The following is a 17,705-nucleotide window of genomic DNA, read 5'->3' as shown; positions in this document are numbered from 1 at the left end:
GTTCGCGCTGGTCAGATGGATATCTCACATATGGTTGCTGATCTTAAAAATCATTTCGTTTCTCTGCAAGGAGCATATGTGAAGATGGTCTTTAAGGACAACAAACGTAAGAAGCTGATGTCTTGTGTTGGGATTTTTGGTGTTGTTTGTGCATCTGTGGTGACGTATTTGGTGTTTAAGTAAAAAAATGTTGTGTAGGTTGAAGCATTTCACTCCTGGGTTTGTGTTTTGGTGTGTTGCCTATGTTGTTTAGTGTCAATATTAGTAGTAGATTTTGTGTGGGTTGTTGGTATTAGTTTGTGATGTTGGTCTGTAGATTTGGTGGTGGTGTTGCTGGGCTGCTGATTGTCATCGTTTTTGATGAAGTTTTTTGTCGATGATCTCTATAATAGGTTATTGAATAGCAGAAAGCGATGTAAACAAACCCATGGGTGAATTGTGTTTTAATATGTTATTATTAAAAAAAAAATTGTCTTTCACCTGTATCTGTATGTGTGCATGAAAGAAAGAAACATTTGGGTATTATATATGTTTCATCGACTGGGACGGCACCACAAGACAAAGCAAAATGAATTTACCTTCTTTATGCGCATAGACAGGGACCACAAATGGTGCAGTTTGGGAAAAGGGACAAAACAACCTTTGCACACGATTGAACCATATCTGCTTGTCTGCAAACCTTTGTTGGAAAAAAAAGGGAATAAAGTTTTCTAAAGATAGCCTTTTCATGTTGAATGGATTAAGTCACAAGTCCTCTGTTTTTTACAATGACTTAATTACCCCTGCATGAAAAATGGTCAATTTACTTTGTAATGACTTAATTACCCCTACATCCAAAATGGCCAATTTACTTTGTAATGACTTAATTACCCCCACATCCAAAAATGGTTTTAATTTCTAATGACTAAAATGCCCTCACATCCAAAATGTTAAATTTAATTTATAATGACTAAAATGCCCCCACAACCAAAATGGTCAATTTAAATAGTAATAACTCAAATACCCCCACATCATAAATGGTCAGTTTACTTTGTTTTGGCTAAAATGCCCATAATACCCCTTAAAATTCGTAGTACACCATAAAAGAACATACAAAGATTATTTGTTTACTGCAACACACATTCACTACAAATAACAAACAACTACTTAATCCAATTCCATGGCCGTTGCAACACTGCTACCTTCACCTCCCACATTTTTTGCAAGCTTCAGTTTAATGATTCGTTTTGACTTCTTTCGCATTTTAGGTGGTTTAACATGCTTAACTCGAGCATTGACATTCACCCTTTCATCCCGTCCATTGACTCCCACCATTCGCTCTTCATCTCTAGGCCTATCCAAAGCATCAGTAGCATCTACGATTACCTCATCCTCCCCTACTCCTGTGGTAACGTTTACAGACTCCTGCGTAGGTATCATTTTTTGTTTCTTTGTTCCATTTTGTTTGGATGTTCCTACACCTTTACTACAAGTAGCCTTGTTGTGTCCTTTCTCCTTGCATATGCTACAAGAAACTTTCTTCCCTGCCTTGCAGACGGTATGTTTTCCCATCCGTTCAGAAGCATCTCTTCTTCTCTTTATGATTGGCCTTCCTCGCATACACCTTTTCAATGGAGGCAAAGGGGGTATCAAGTCAGTAGAAGGCCACATATTTTGTCCATTCATCCCATGGATTGGCTGTTTGTAAGTATTATGGTATAATGCAGCCAAGTACATTGAATCTACATATGGACCGTCAGGTGTCAAATTTAAGTAGGCTAAGGTGGCAACTAAGTGTACGCAGCCATATCCATTAAGTTGCCATAGCCTGCAGCTGCATTCCTTTTTTTTCAACATCCACAGTAAACGCCTCGTCCATCTTCCTTGCCTCAAACTTCATCCCCCCACAAGAAATGACATGCCAATGCCTACATATATAGATGAAAACCGCAAATATCATAAGATGTGAAGAGTAAAGTAATAATGTAATTGGATAAATGTACAAACCTTTGCTCAGTTTGGAGCATATTCAACCGTATTCTGATATTTGGACAAACAGAATAAGCATTCCATCCTTGTCCGGTTAGTTTCATAGTCACCATCCTTTGCATCACATATATACGAATGTCCTCTAACATGCTTATTATTGGTTTCTTCCGGGCATCCAAAATCACACTATTAAAACTCTCTGAAAAACCATTCTCTACTGACTCACAAGAATTATGAACTCTGAAAAAAGCCAAAGACCAAGTCTTTGGATCTCTAGACATAAGATGCACAACTGCTTCCGGATTTAATTTTCCAATCTCTTTCATAACTACATTAAATTGTGCTTCAGTTGTTGCCTTGCTTGCTTTCCAAAACAGATTTTCAAACTTGGATCCACTAAATGTCTTTCTAAAATTCGCATAGATATGTCTAGCACACTGCCTATGTTCAGCTGCTGGAAATACTTCCTTTACTGCCTCAATCAAACCCTACATAAGTCACATTAATGTTTGAAATTCGAATAACAATAACTAAATTTAAAACATGCAATAGTTTTGAACCATACCTTGTGTTGATCCGAAATTAGAACCAAACCGTTACCATCATTCCAACATTGCAAATCTTCTGAAAGACTTTCTAAGAACCATTTCCAATTCTCTTTGTTTTCCACAGAAACAACTACCCAAGCAATTGGGAATATTCCATTGTTAGCATCTCTACCCACAGCACAAACCAACTCCCCTTGACAAAAAGTTTTCAGAAAACAACCATCCAGGTTAATGATCCTCTTACATCCTCCCCTCCATCCCTCTTTTACTGAAGCAAAACATATGTATATTTTGCTGAAATAATTCTTACCATCAGGCATTGAATCAACACAAATTTTAACTGTGGATCCAGGATTTGATCTTCTAATCTCCTCACCATATGACCATAATCTTGCATAATTCTCAACTATTGTCCCTTCAACTAGACTCAATGCATACTTCTTGGCTCTCCTATACTGACTCATACTCACGTTAATCCCAAAATCTGTTTTTACCTCCTCTCTAAGCATTCGGACGCTCATCTTTTGATTGTTGTAAAATTGGTGCTTAAAGTGGGTCCCTATCCATTTGTAAGTCACAATTGATCCGAATTTGAAATTCTTTGCACAATTATGCTCACTGATAAGAGATTTTATCTGGAAAGACTTATCTTCACTCATCCAAGAACCCCAAAGCCTAAAAGTACATTTGCCACCACAACATTTGACAAGTAATCGTCTAGTATCATTCTTAACAAAACATAATTGATAACCATTCGCGACAGCATAGTTACAAAGCATGTGTTTCAATTGCTTAGGACTCTCAAACCTCATACCTAAAACAGGTTCCTGCTCCTTCCAATTGAGCTTATCATTGAAAATGTTTGGCAATTCGGGATAAACATCTTCATTGTCACCCATGTCTTCTTCAAAAAACTCACCTGCACCTGCTTTCTCACCCATCTCTTCCTGAATCTCATTACCCTTTATAAAAAAAATGAGGCTTTTGATGGTCATCCTCATCGCCATCGACATCTTCATCCTCGTCGTCATCATCATCGCCATTCTCTACCTCATCGTTCGTGTCACTATCACCCACATCCCGATACCCTGGTGCAACTTCCTTAACCAGTCCTGCACCATCAAGTACTTCTTCCTCAATGTTACTAACAAACTCGTCTTTGTGTTCATCCAACCATTCCTGTATGTTACTATCCCCAAAATGGTCTACATACATAGGGAGTATAACACCACATTCATATGCAATTTCAATGAAGTCGTAATAATCGGGGTCATTGCAAATTAGAGTCAAACCTTTTGGAAAATCAATATCAGGTTGGCAGTAATAGAGCTTCTCACACTTTTCCCCAGTGAACCTTTCGATGAAGGCAACACACCCATCCTTGTCCATTCCTGCGAAATCGATGTCCGAAAACCTCTGAGTAATTCCACCGGTGTAGCGTATGGGGTTTCTGGCGAACATTCCTTGGAAGTGGACATCTACTTGTAAGAATACGGGTTTCATGCTTGAGGATTCAGAAGCAGCTCACAAAAAAGGGTTTACCGATGAAGTATTGAACAGTGGATGTAAAAGGGCTCTTTTATAAAGCATATACCGACATTACGAAGGAGGTGACTAATTAATGACATGACATTAGACGAAAGTCACAGTCAGCATCCGATGTGGTGTTAGTAGAAGGAGGTGGACTTAAAATGACCGGCTAACCCCTTCAAAATTGAAATAAAGACTTAATCGACCCGACAAAGACTAATTCGATCCCTTATTAAGCCACAAAATAAGTTAACTGGCTAAATGGGTCAACCCTAGAAACATTATAGGGCCTATACGTCATTTTCCCAAAACCAAAAGGCAAAAAGTAGACCTGATGAATTTAATAGAAGCATGGTGCTATTATACCAAACAAAAAACCACAAGAAAGGCTGATCATGTTCTCAATCGTGAGGTATGATTAATTTTTTCTTTGGTAGTTTTTCATAAGATGGATTCGAAATCGGATGAGCCATTCTTGAATGAATAAAAGGTGTTTGCTTTGTGTTAACTGAATGGAGCGAGCCATTCTATAAGGAATGTGATTCAAAGGTGAGTTAGTTTCTTTGGCAAGATGAGTAACTTTTTAAGGTTTCACAGTTCGTATTTTCTATCAAGTGTTTAACATCAAACAATTATGTTATCACCTTTAAAAGGATATTAGAGTAATTTCCTTGAATATCTGTCACTTTTGTATATATAGAATTGAAATATAAGTTATAAAAAGATGGGGTATATGTCGTATGTGGTAGAATAACTTTCAAATGTTTTGTCTTTGTTCTTTAAAGGATAAATTGAGTTGAGCAGCCAATTGATGAGAATGAGATATGAAGTAGCAGGCTAGGAACGATGCAGGACCTATGATGCATGGAAACGCCATCCAGGGTGCCGTACCCGTATCCGATACTTGGAGGAAACAGAAACGCATAGGAAACGGCCAGGACACGTTTCCCGGACGTATCGCCAAACTCGAAACGTATCAGGTAAGTTTCCAAGAAGTTTTCCAATTTTTTTTTTTGCATGGGCTTTCTAGTCCAAATAAGCTAATGGATAATTGGTCTATCGAAATTACCCTACAACTATCAATATTACCGATCGGTGCCTCCCTAATTCGTTGGTTAATTTTAATTTACTATCCTTTAGACGTTTACCTTTACTGCTTGGCTGCTTGCAGCTTGTTGCACTTATTGTCTTACTGTCGACGATCACCTTGGTGACTGAGAAATCAAAAATCGATTATGGCTTCTAGATCTAGTTCTCAAGAATAAGAAACACAAGGATCAAGTACATCAATAGATCAACCTCCGTTGTGGGACTATGTGACTAAACTTGAAAAACTTGCTGGAGCAGGGGGATGTTGGAAGTTCAAGTGTAATCTTTGCAGTGTAATATTTAGTATTTTTGGAGTTTAAACTTTACATATTTTGGAATTTTTTTAATATATATATATATATATATATATATATATCTTTACTATCTTATAAAACAAATCTCACTATTTCTAAAACTAGATTGAATAAAATAATAATATTTTTTTAAGACGTCCAAATCATTAAGCTAATTGTACAACTAATCACTAATAAAATAATATTAAAATTTAAACAAACTCCTATAAATCCTCTCTTCCAAGGTTTTGACTAGATCTTTTTCATCCAAATAAATACTTAACACTCTATAATTTGATCATTTCATGATTTTTCTTTATTTTTAATATGACATGTTTCCTAAAACAAACTAATGATTGAATTGAAAATAATCATTCTCCATCGAAAAGAAATTAATTGTCGAAACAAACTATTTGTCGTCCGCCGCTTTGCGCGGGTAAACGGCTAGTGTATATATATATATATATATGTTTTTTCATATTTTTATATCGTCGTATCTGTGCCGTATCCGTATCTTGAATTTTTGAGTTTTGCTGTTTCTCGTATCCGTTCCGTATCCGTTTCCCGTTGTCGTATCCGTTTCCGTGCAACTTAGTGCAGGACTGTATGATCTATGCAATGAGTTTTCTTTAAACCGGGAAGAAAAAACCGCTTAATAATACGGGGAAAAATAACAAACAGTTGGCGTGCATGTTATCCATGTTCAAAAACAAAGGATAAAGAAACATGAGGAATTATAACAAACTACTGATATACTTCATACGCAACCACAGAAGAAGAACGTAATCTTATTTCATATAAATCACTCCAAAAAATTTAAATAACATATATATTGTGTTTAATAGAAATAATACAAGAATCTTTGGTTGCAAAAAGGTTTTGAACCTTTATTTGGGTGATGACATCCAGCGAGTTTTTTCTTTTTTGTAAAAATAGGTTGATTAAATGCTTTGCAAAAAATGGGTTTGTTTAAATCTTTTTGTAAAAATAGGTTGCTTTATGTGGGGTCACAAGAAAAATAAGTTTAATAATGTTGTATATTACACGGTCTATAATTTGAGTCCTCTCAAGTCTCACTTATACTACTATATTATTTCTCTCTTTTATTTGTTAAAGTTTACTTTTTGACCTTTAATACATATATTATATAATCTGTTATTAAAAATATTTAATCATAATTAGTGTAGATCCCATGCTCCCCATGGGTTAAGAATGACTTTTATTCTAAATAGCAAAATGGAACCCATAAACCAAAATTATTTTTCACGCTCACACCATGAAGCCACCATGAAAGATGATTATAAAGCTTCAATATTTGAATGTCACACATCAAAAAGCACAAAATACCAAGGTCTCCATCATCAACAAAACTTTCTCACTCTCTCCGGAGTCGCTAATTCCACTGTTATTCATCAATTTGAAAACATGTATCTGCTAGCCATGATTCATAAAATTCCAAGGTTTCAGAAACCACTGTTAGCTACTTCACGATCTAAATCAGAATAGAAGCAACACTCAATTCCATAACAATTGCTAGTCATGTTCTTGTAAGAATTACAAATATAACACCTGAAAATCTGACTTTCAGATCAATAGGAAGTATGAAAAAACAGGTAAGTTCACATTATAAGTCTAATCATACTGCTTATGGGAAAAACTGATAATCATGCAGCTCCTAAGAAAAAAAAAAGAATATTGTTAGATTGCTAGTGGGTGTGGAATATAAATAGCATGTAAACATAGGATAACTTAATAAAAACCATTGCCAAGCATCTTAATCTAATACACATCAATCTTTTAAAAGCCAATATGACACGAAAAGACTTGTAAACCACCAAGGGCATAATGGTCATTAAATCAGTTTAAAAGCAGAGAAATATATTGTGTTGCTTACCCGAAGGTGTCATTTGCTGCCTTTTGACAGACCTCAATTTCTTCTCATCTGTAACGACCATAAAATTCGAGCCAAATTAAAACATTTTAATTCATTCAAAACCATTAAGTTCATACATTTGTTTTCAAAATAGTTTAAACATCAGAGCATTTCTCAGAACCATATCACATAAATCATAAAACATGAGGAGCGGTAGGATCACGCCTTCGTCTTGCCACGGTCTCCTGAAGTACCTGAAGCAATACACTAAAACTGTAAGCCCGAAAGCTTAGTGAGTTACCCCCAAAATACCAACCACAATACCATACACATAACATATCATATCATAAACAGAACAACAATGCATATCGAGTCTAAAGTGCGACTGGTCCGCTTGCCCCAGACCTTCAGTCCACACGGCCCACTCTCTCTCCGAGTCTATAGTATGACTGGTCCACCCGCACCAGGCCTTCAGTCTGTCTGGTCCACTCTCCGAGCCTCGGCACGTCTGGTCTGCCCTCTTGGGGCCGACAGCCTATCCGGACCGCTCGCCGGGCCTTCGGTCTAACCGATCCGCCCTGGACATGTTGGCTTACAACACAAAGCAGGACCCACCTCAACCCAACCCCAGTCCAACAACCATGTGCACATAAACATATAATCATATAGCAATTCAAACTAATCAACCGATCTAGAAGATCACATGACATAGCAACATCCAAACCAGGATACCGACTTAACCGGTCACTAACATAGCATCATCCTATATACCAGGATACCGACCTTAACCAGATCTCTAACATATACCATCCTAAATACCAGGATGCCGACCTTAACCAGATCTCTAACATATACCATCCTAAATACCAGGATGCAGACATAGCAAAGCAATAACATAACAAACAACTACCCGGATTCCCATCCGATAAAGGGCCGACCTTGGTGCCTTAGACATTGTCGATATAGTGAGGATAACTCACCTGCAACTGTCGACTTGAAGAAATAAGACCATGCTGCTTCGACCACCAACACGAACTCCACCACTGATCATTACCAAAAAACCAAAACCAGTAAACACCAATAATTACCAAAATACCCCTGGAAGATAACTGGTCAACCCTTGGTCCAAGTCAAAGTCCTCAGTCAAAGTCAACCTTCCTGGTTGCCACTACTCGCCGAGTCAACCCGTTGACTCATCGAGTTACTATGCTCAGAATTTCCCCAATGCCACGACTCAATTCGCCGAGTCGCCCAAAGACTCGCCGACTTCAACAAGCTCCGAGTCCCTTCCTGCTCAACTCACCGAGTCATCCCTCGACTCACCGATTCACAGCTCAACCAGAAAAGGTTAGGAATTCACGACCAGACTCGCCGAGTCCAAGAACAGACTCGCCGAGTCCAAGGAAATATTCAATAGACTCGCCGAGTTGTTCTTCCAACTCGCCGAGTCCAAGCTCATCATCATACTCCTCGCCGAGTCACCCATGCGACTCGCCGAGTTACTACGCGACTCAAAGTCTGATCCTTAGCCCGACTCGCCGAGTCATCTCCCAGACTCGCCGAGTCTATTCGTGACATCCTCATTCAGACAATTATAGGCCATTTCATTGCTTCCAATACATAGATCTGGACTCCTAGGGTCGGATTCACACGTAAAGTTTCCAACTTTACGTGTATGCAAGGCTCAACAAGCTCCAACAAGCTAAAAAATGAAGGTTTAAGGCAAGGACACTCTCAATCAAGCCCCAAAGTTATCACTTTCTAGATTCATGAGTCAAGACCAGTCTAGATCCGTAGTAGCAACCTCAGATCTGAACCCAATACTCGAAAAGAGACTCGTATATGACAATTTGGCCCTAAAACTTCATCTATGAACAATCTAAGCACAACAAAGTCAACAGCTTTTTACCTTCAATCTGATGCCAACAAGCAAGGAAATCAGATCCACTTCGTTCCTCTATGATCCCACCAACTCTTGCTTCAAGTATCCTTCTTCTCCAAGCTCCAAAACACACTTAAATCCTTCTCTCTCAATTTAGGGTTTGAAATCGATGGGGAATGCTTCTGGACGTTAAAGGGAGTGCTAAAGAGGCTGGGGTGGGGCTTAAGGTTCCTTATATAGGGTGAAAACCCTAGATATTAGGGTTTCTCATTCTAGCACGGACTCGTCTAGTCCAGCCTCCGACTCGGCGAGTCCGGTCACTTAACATGTGCCCGGCACACACCTAGACTCGACGATTTGCAGCTCCTACTCACCGAGTTCCTCTTTTCCAAACTTACACTTTACCCCCTGAACTCTTGTTTCTGACTTGGTATGTTACAATTCTCCCCCACTTAAATTAGGCTTCACCCTCGAAGCCTGCTGCAGCATACAATTCCAGATACTACTCCCACAATGCACCTCCTTGTATCAATCGACCCAGGTTCCTCCGAACACTGCTATGAAACCTCTATAAAGTCTAAATCTTCCCTCACAGAGTCACGACCACTGCTTCAAGCTGGCCACCGTCTTCTTTCTCTAATAACAACCCTCATCAACCAATGATCACCCTGAACCACCGGGTCCTAACCCGGTACCAAGCTACTACCCCTTTCCTTGACTGGCATATCCTTTATCGCATTCATTTTCGGGACTGATCCCGCTTTCCTTGCCGAATCCAACTCGTTTCTTTCCATGCTGACAGGATGACATATCCTTCATCTCCTGAGCAACTCCCATGAGCTCTCCTTTGCAATCACATACAAATGCTGAACCTGCTCTAACATCCTCGGGCCGGAAAAAACCCAACATACTGGCAATACCTCCAGACATCCCCAGGATGAATTTCCGCTACATACATAACCTCCTGATCACAACTATACCAAAAATCCAAGGCTCCATCCTTGCATCCCTTCCGGACTCCTCTGGTTCTACACCACCGAAAATTCTTCCGCAACCTCAACAGACACCCAATCCGGATGTGCTTCCATACCACTTGCACAATCACAGTGCTCAACAACCTTAATTGAAATACCCTCAATCATCCATTCTCACTACTGCTTTCACTTCCGTGAACCAATACTCCCTCCCAGAGTAACATACCTTTCCCTTTCCTTAACCAAGAAAATCTACTTGCCAACCTTTCCACTTCAGACAAGTGCCAGGGTGCTCACACTCCACTCTACACTATTCCCTTGTAGAGTAACCGCTACTCCCTGCATTGCACATGCTCTGAATCTGCTTGCAATGACTCTCGGGTCTATGCATTGCCTTCCACTAACATGATCAATACCCGGGGCTAGACCTACTGTTTGCCATCGCATCGCAACATACTCAATCCATCTCCTCATATAGATCTATCAACACATACAGAGTCTTCATCATGACTGGACCGCCTTACTAGGCCTTCAGCCAATCTGGACCACTCTCATAACCTTCAGCATGTCTAGACCGCCCACCAGGGGCTTCAGCCTGTCTGGACCGTTCTCCGAGCCTTCGGCTTGACTGGTACCCCCAAAGGCCTTCAGTCTCCCCGGACCGCTCAGACTATCATACATCGTCCTGAGCTATCCTTCCTAGGAATCTTTCCTGTACATACTGTTCTAGCCCTTTAAGGGTTCCGAACTCTAACTCCATCCCACCTACTCAGATCCCGACCTAATCCTAGGCCTCACAACAACCAATCACCTTTTTCGAAAACCTTGGTCTATACCCCGCCCCGTTTGCCTGTCACCTACTCATACCAGCCCACGCCCTTGGCTGACTGAAACACTGCTGAATCCCAAACAGCTAATCAACCTCTAATGCTTGTCGATCCTCCTGAGAATTTCCCAATTCTCCCCCACTTAGAACTAACTACCAACCACCGGTGACTCGACCGGCATAAATCAATCATCCCTACTCAACATACTCCTCTTATCCATGAACTGATTTCCTCTTAAACGAGCAACCTCTACAAAATCACTTCCCGACATCGCACATCACGAACTCTAAGGGAGTTCGACTCTTTGCTGAACATTTCTCAAATCACAATTGCTATGCCCGACAACAAGACCATATAACCAAATTCTGACCATCAATTTCTTGGATGCTAACCACCTACAACTCTTAGTTACTAACACTCCCAACCAAACCATGAAACACACAGAACGGTGAAATAAATACAACACTACATGAATAACCAGATAACTAGACAACCATGAAACGAAAACATACCCGCAACTGCGTCTGGATCTGCCATGACCTCCTCTGCTGTGAGCTGAAAAGCATGACCCTGAGCCCTCGGAGGCTCTGCTCCACCCTGGCCCCCGCCAGTAATCCTCACAGAAGACGGTCCTGGAACCTGCACCGATCTGGAAACAAGCTGCGGACAGTTGGCCCTCACGTGACCAACCTGGTGGCAATGAAAACAAATCCTCATATCCTGAACCGGGGCTGACTGTCGACAATCCCTCGCAAAATGCCTCTCTCTCCCGCACTTGCGACACACACCACCAGACCTACACACTTCGGTATGACCTTTCCCGCACTTCTCGCAAGTGCGGTTGCTCTGACTCCCAACCTGGAACCAACGGTCTTGGACCGTTTCGGCGCCGGCTGCGACTGTGCCGGGGCCTGCCTCTGCTCTCTCAATTGCAACTCAATCTCCAACTCACGCCGCCTAGTGCCCTCCTGCAATTCTAGCAAGATCTTGCAGCTCTGCGTAGACACAAACTGCCTGATATCCCTCTTGAGCATACTCAAATATCGGGACATCTGAGCTTGCTCTGAAGCAAATTTAGGGCAAAACATCACCCTCTCAGTGAACATCCTGGTGATCTCCATCACCGACTCTGAATCCTGCTTCAGTTCCAAGAACTCCTGAGCCAACCTCTCCTTCTCAACCTGTGGAACATAACGGGTATTGAACATGTCCCGGAACTGATCCATGAAATCGCAGCCCCTTGCGCATCCGAATAAGATCCCGTGGTCAACCTCCACCAATCCTTCGCCCCAAGCCTCAAAAGGTTCAAAGCACACCTCACCCTCTGATTCGCAGGGCATGAACACGTGAAGAAACAACCCTCCACGTCTGACAACCACCTCATAGCAACGATCGGATCCTTAACTCCATCAAAAGTAGTGGGCTTCGTATTATCGAAGTCCCGATACTGAAAACCTCGACCGGTTCCTCCCCCTGCCACTGATACAGCCGATGTAGCTGCCGCAGCAGCCGCCTCTGTAAGAGCTGCATAGCGCTCATCAAAGTACTCAACCATGGCGATCTTGATCAACCCAAACATCTCCGGCAACTCAGCCCGGAAAATAGCAGCAACCTCATCATGCAGGATCTCACGAATCCTAGCATCCAATTCATCCGTACTCATCTGACCAATGACCTCAGGTGGCACTGATCCACCCTGACCGCCCTCTCCTGATCCCGATCCTGACCCGGATCCGCCCCCAGCATGCCTCGTAACCACCATACTGCAAATACGCCGCAAGAAAAATCAGATGCTTCCCCAATAACCCAGGAACCAACTCCCAACCCGAACCTAGGGGTTGTGGCTTCCTTGATACGCATATGGGTCCTGTGCTTTCAGTAGTACGGGCCCATACTACCTTCCACACCTACCCATATTTATATCAAGTATCACCGCAGCACCCTAGCGATAAACATATACATGGCAACACTCAATCCTCACCTCTAGAGGAACTGCTAACTACCTCACACAACGGGAAACCCTAGGCTAGCAGGCATCATATAATCAGGCAATTCTATCATGCAATTCCTGAAGATCCCTAGCCTAGTACTAGCATGCTGTTCTAACATATCACATAATCAAATAACTTGTATGGTATTTTGGGGTCTACTAACTGGCTCTGGCTGATCGTACCTCCGCATCATCCTCTACTTATTTTTGAAAACCATTTCAATTTCACTTTGACAACTCTCCGTGATTTGAGACTGGATTCACACGAATGTTCCTCCAATTCACTCAAACCAAGGCTCTGATACCAACTTGTAACGACCATAAAATTCGAGCCAAATTAAAACATTTTAATTCATTCAAAACCATTAAGTTCATACATTTGTTTTCAAAATAGTTTAAACATCAGAGCATTTCCCAGAACCATATCACATAAATCATAAAACATGAGGAGCGGTAGGATCACGCCTTCGTCTTGCCACGGTCTCCTGAAGTACCTGAAGCAATACACTAAAACTGTAAGCCCGAAAGCTTAGTGAGTTACCCCCAAAATACCAACCACAATACCATACACATAACATATCATATCATAAACAGAACAACCATGCATATCGAGTCTACAGTGTGACTGGTCCGCCTGCCCCAAGCCTTCAGTCCACCCGGTCCACTCTCTCTCCGAGTCTATAGTATGACTGGTCCGCCCGCATCGGTCCTTCAGTCTGTCTGGTCCACTCTCCGAGCCTCGGCACATCTGGTCCATCCTCTTGGGGCCTTCAGCCTATTCGGACCGCTCGTCGGGCCTTTGGTCTAACCGGTCCGCCCTGGGCATGTTGGCCTACAACACAAAGCAGGACCCACCTCAACCCAATCCCAGTCCAACAACCATGTGCACATAAACATATAATCATATAGCAACTCAAACTAATCAACCAATCTAGCAGATCACATGACATAGCAACATCCTAACCAGGATGTCGACTTAACTGATCACTAACATATCATCATCCTATATACCAGGATACCGACCTTAACCAGGTCTCTAACATATACCATCCGAAATACCAGGATGCCGACCTTAACCAGATCTCTAACATATACCATCCTAAATACCAGGATGCAGACATAGCAAAGCAATAACATAACAAACAACTACCCGGATTCCCATCCGATAAAGGGCCGGCCTTGGTGCCTTAGACACTATCGATATAGTGAAGATAACTCACCTGCAACTACCGACTTGAAGAAATAAGACCACGCTGCTTCGACCACCAGCACGAACTCCACCATTGATCATTACCAAATAACCAAAACCAATAATTACCAAAATACCCCTGGAAGATAACTGGTCAACCCTTGGTCCAAGTCAAAGTCCTCAGTCAAAGTCAACCTTCCTGGTTGACACTACTCACCGAGTCAACCCGTTGACTCGTCGAGTTCCTATGCTCAGAATTTCCCTAATGCCACGACTCAACTCGCCGAGTCGCCCCAAGACTCGCCGACTTCAACAAGCTCCGAGTCCCTTCCTACTCAACTCACCAAGTCATCCCTCGACTCACCGATTCACAGCTCAACCAGAAAAGGTTAGGAATTCACGACCAGACTCGCCGAGTCCAAGGCAATATTCAATAGACTCGCCGAGTTGTTCTTCCAACTCGACGAGTCCAAGCTCATCATCATACTCCTCGCCGAGTCACCCATGCGACTCGCCGAGTTACTACGCGACTCAAAGTCTGATCCTTAGCCCGACTCGCCGAGTCATCTCCCAGACTCGCTGAGTCCATTCGTGACATCCTCATTCAGACGATTACAAGCCATTTCATTGCTTCCAATACATAGACCTGGACTCCTAGGGTCAGATTCACACGTAAAGTTTCCAACTTTACGTGTATGCAAGGCTCAACAAGCTCCAATAAGCTAAAAAATGAAGGTTTAAGGCAAGGACACTCTCAATCAAGCCCCAAAGCTATCACTTTCTAGATTCATGAGTCAAGACCAGTCTAGATCCGTAGTAGCAACCTCAGATCTGAACCCAATACTCAAAAAGAGACTCATATATGACAATTTGGCCCTAAAACTGATGGGTTTTTAGGCATAAGAACAATCCTATGTGCTCATACAAACCCTAATGCTTGGATCTAGGTTTCTCTATTGTACATGCTTTGAAACCAAGACTAATAAACTTAGATCTAACATATTATAAACTGAATTAGGGTTTATAGAATTACCTTTGATTGTTATATAGCAATAACAATCAATTCCTTGGTTGAATTGGCTTCAAAAGCTTAGTGCGTCAAGTGCTGCACCTCTAATGAGTCACAAACACCACTAAGCAACTTGGATGAAGAGGAGAAGAGAGGGGAGGCACCAAAAACGGCTGGAAACCCTAGAGAATCAGTTGTCCACGTTTTTGGAGCCTAAGGGGTCCTTTATATACTTGTGTGGGCTGCTAGGGTTTCAGTTAAAACCCTAATGGACAGCTTAAACTCTAAGGAGCCCATGGAACCTTCTGGATAAGGCCATGGACGAAAATATGATGGGCTTCCATCATAATTTCGTTCACCCCTTATTCCTTTAGCATTCCTTAGCCCAATAACTCAGTTATCCAATAATTGCAGTCCAGCCCCGTAAATTTAATTAATCTCTTTTAGCCATAAAATTAATTATCAATTAATTCTTGACTAATATTAATTAAACAATATGATTTCTCCTTTAATATATTATTCTCATAATATATTAATAAATCATATTTAAACCTTTCTCTCCTTAAATCATCCTACATATTGCTATGGTGAAGGCAACCCAAAAGGACCATGCTCATAATCGGGTCAAGTACATACCAAAATAGTTATGGACTTAGACACTAATCAAACAGTCTCCCACTTGGATAAGTCTAATAACTATTTTCCGTATGACTTCAGAACCTGATCAACAATCGTAGCTTTCAAAAGCCGCTGTCAACTCTGATCTTATCAGATAGCGTGTCCTTTAGATAAGGGATCATATATTCCTCCATTCTCAAGATATCGTATAGACATAAGACATGAATTTTAATCATTCTCTCTATACTGTTTCCCGACTTCCGATTTATGACGACTGATAACAGACTACAATTGAACACATCAACTTAGTCCCGGCTTGGCCAAGTGCTTAGGTGTCATCATTAAATCATCGAGAGGCCCACATATATCGCTTTTATCCCACTTTGGGTAAAAGGAATGGATAAACTTCGACTCAAATGCTCGCTTGCATTTATTGATCAAATCACACACAACAATAAGTTTTATAACACCAAGTTACTGGTGCGTTTACTTATTATCAATGTGTAACCGACCAACAAATAACAACTCACACGTCTCGGTTTCAAGAATATACAATATTATCGTCTCACTAATCACTCGTGATAAATCCATGAAGTGATCCAAGTGAGCGTGGGTTTAATCCAATACTCTAATCTTATCAAAGCACTCATGAACTCTGCAGCAAACTTGTGCTATGTCTAAACTTTTCAGACAATCTACAGACACTTCATGACAGTCTTCCTTCATACTTACTTCCAACGTATGACCGACTGTGGATGTTCGAATAACCTAGTTATTCGGGAAGTCAAAACATGCAAACTGAAACATAACAATAATACTTAATCCTATATGGCCCCAAACTTGTGAGAGTAAATAAAACACTTCTATTTATCCACCATATTGATCACTCATTATTTATCATTTAATGTTTCAGATAATCAACTCATTACTTGAATTACAACAACAATTGTCCCATGCTCTAAGCATGCACACTTTGTTTCCTATGGTCCATGCTTTGTGAAATAGATCAACTGAAAACTTTTCCAATGATGCTCATTTCACAATTCCTTAATCCTAACTGTTAGTGTAAGAACACAAGGTTCTTGCCACTACTAGAATATGCTAGATTCTAACATTTTACGCAACGATCCTTTCATAAAGTCATAGCACAAAAGTCACCAAGACTTGGCTAATGAAATTACAAAGTACTTTCTTAGAAATTGTTACAAGACAATTCCATAGACGTGAAGTCTCACATTCAAAGTACATTCATTTGAACATCCTTCTTGCATAAAAGTTTCTATCTAGGCATAGACTCTCAATCTCCAACTCTCAATATGGAAACATTTCCACATTTGCCATATGACAACTCATCCTTAATAGAATCTTATCTATTCACAATAATGTCGATATGGTCCATCCAATACCATACTTCCAACTACTCACAAGCGACCAATCCTCAGCGAACTTCGAATCGTCCTTTGATAGTTGTTTAATTATTTTAGTCAAAACCAATTCTAGTCCTTTTTCCCTCTTAATGCGCTAGACAATTGGAAAATTTTAGAATGGTAAATATTATAGCATTTGCAATCGATCCTATACCCGAAGCGTATGGGACACGATGCATAATGTCTTACATAAAGATATGATACGTTACCAATCTTTTGCCATAATATTTTATGTGTCATGTTCTTGATGGGTTTTGGGCATAAGACATCCTATGTGCTCATACAAACCCTAAAGCTAGGATCTAGGTTTCTCTATTGTACATACTTTGAATCCAAGACTATAAACCCTAATTCTAGCATATGGAAATCAGAATTCACATGTAAATAGGTTTAAGAACATACCTTGATTGTTATATAGCAATAACAATCCAATTCCTCCTTGAATTGACCTTGGAAAGCAGAGAGTCACAAGTGTCACTCCTCTGATG

General features: G+C 40.9%; 1 protein-coding gene across 1 annotated transcript; it reads right to left on the bottom strand.

Moving 5' to 3' along the window:
- Positions 1 to 1,792: 1,792 nt before the first annotated feature.
- On the bottom strand, positions 1,793 to 3,457 carry LOC128127852 (uncharacterized). The gene is made up of 4 exons (XM_052766563.1): positions 2,827 to 3,457; positions 2,534 to 2,709; positions 1,987 to 2,456; positions 1,793 to 1,907 (listed from the first exon to the last, which is right to left on the bottom strand). Exons 1-4 carry the CDS (start codon positions 3,455 to 3,457, stop codon positions 1,793 to 1,795), a joined length of 1,392 nt encoding a protein of 463 aa, XP_052622523.1.
- Positions 3,458 to 17,705: the final 14,248 nt, after the last annotated feature.

This window comes from Lactuca sativa, chromosome 8, assembly GCF_002870075.4.
Source record: "Lactuca sativa cultivar Salinas chromosome 8, Lsat_Salinas_v11, whole genome shotgun sequence".
In the NCBI taxonomy this organism is placed as follows: Eukaryota; Viridiplantae; Streptophyta; class Magnoliopsida; order Asterales; family Asteraceae; genus Lactuca; species Lactuca sativa.
This window is presented reverse-complemented; position numbering and strand designations above follow the sequence as displayed.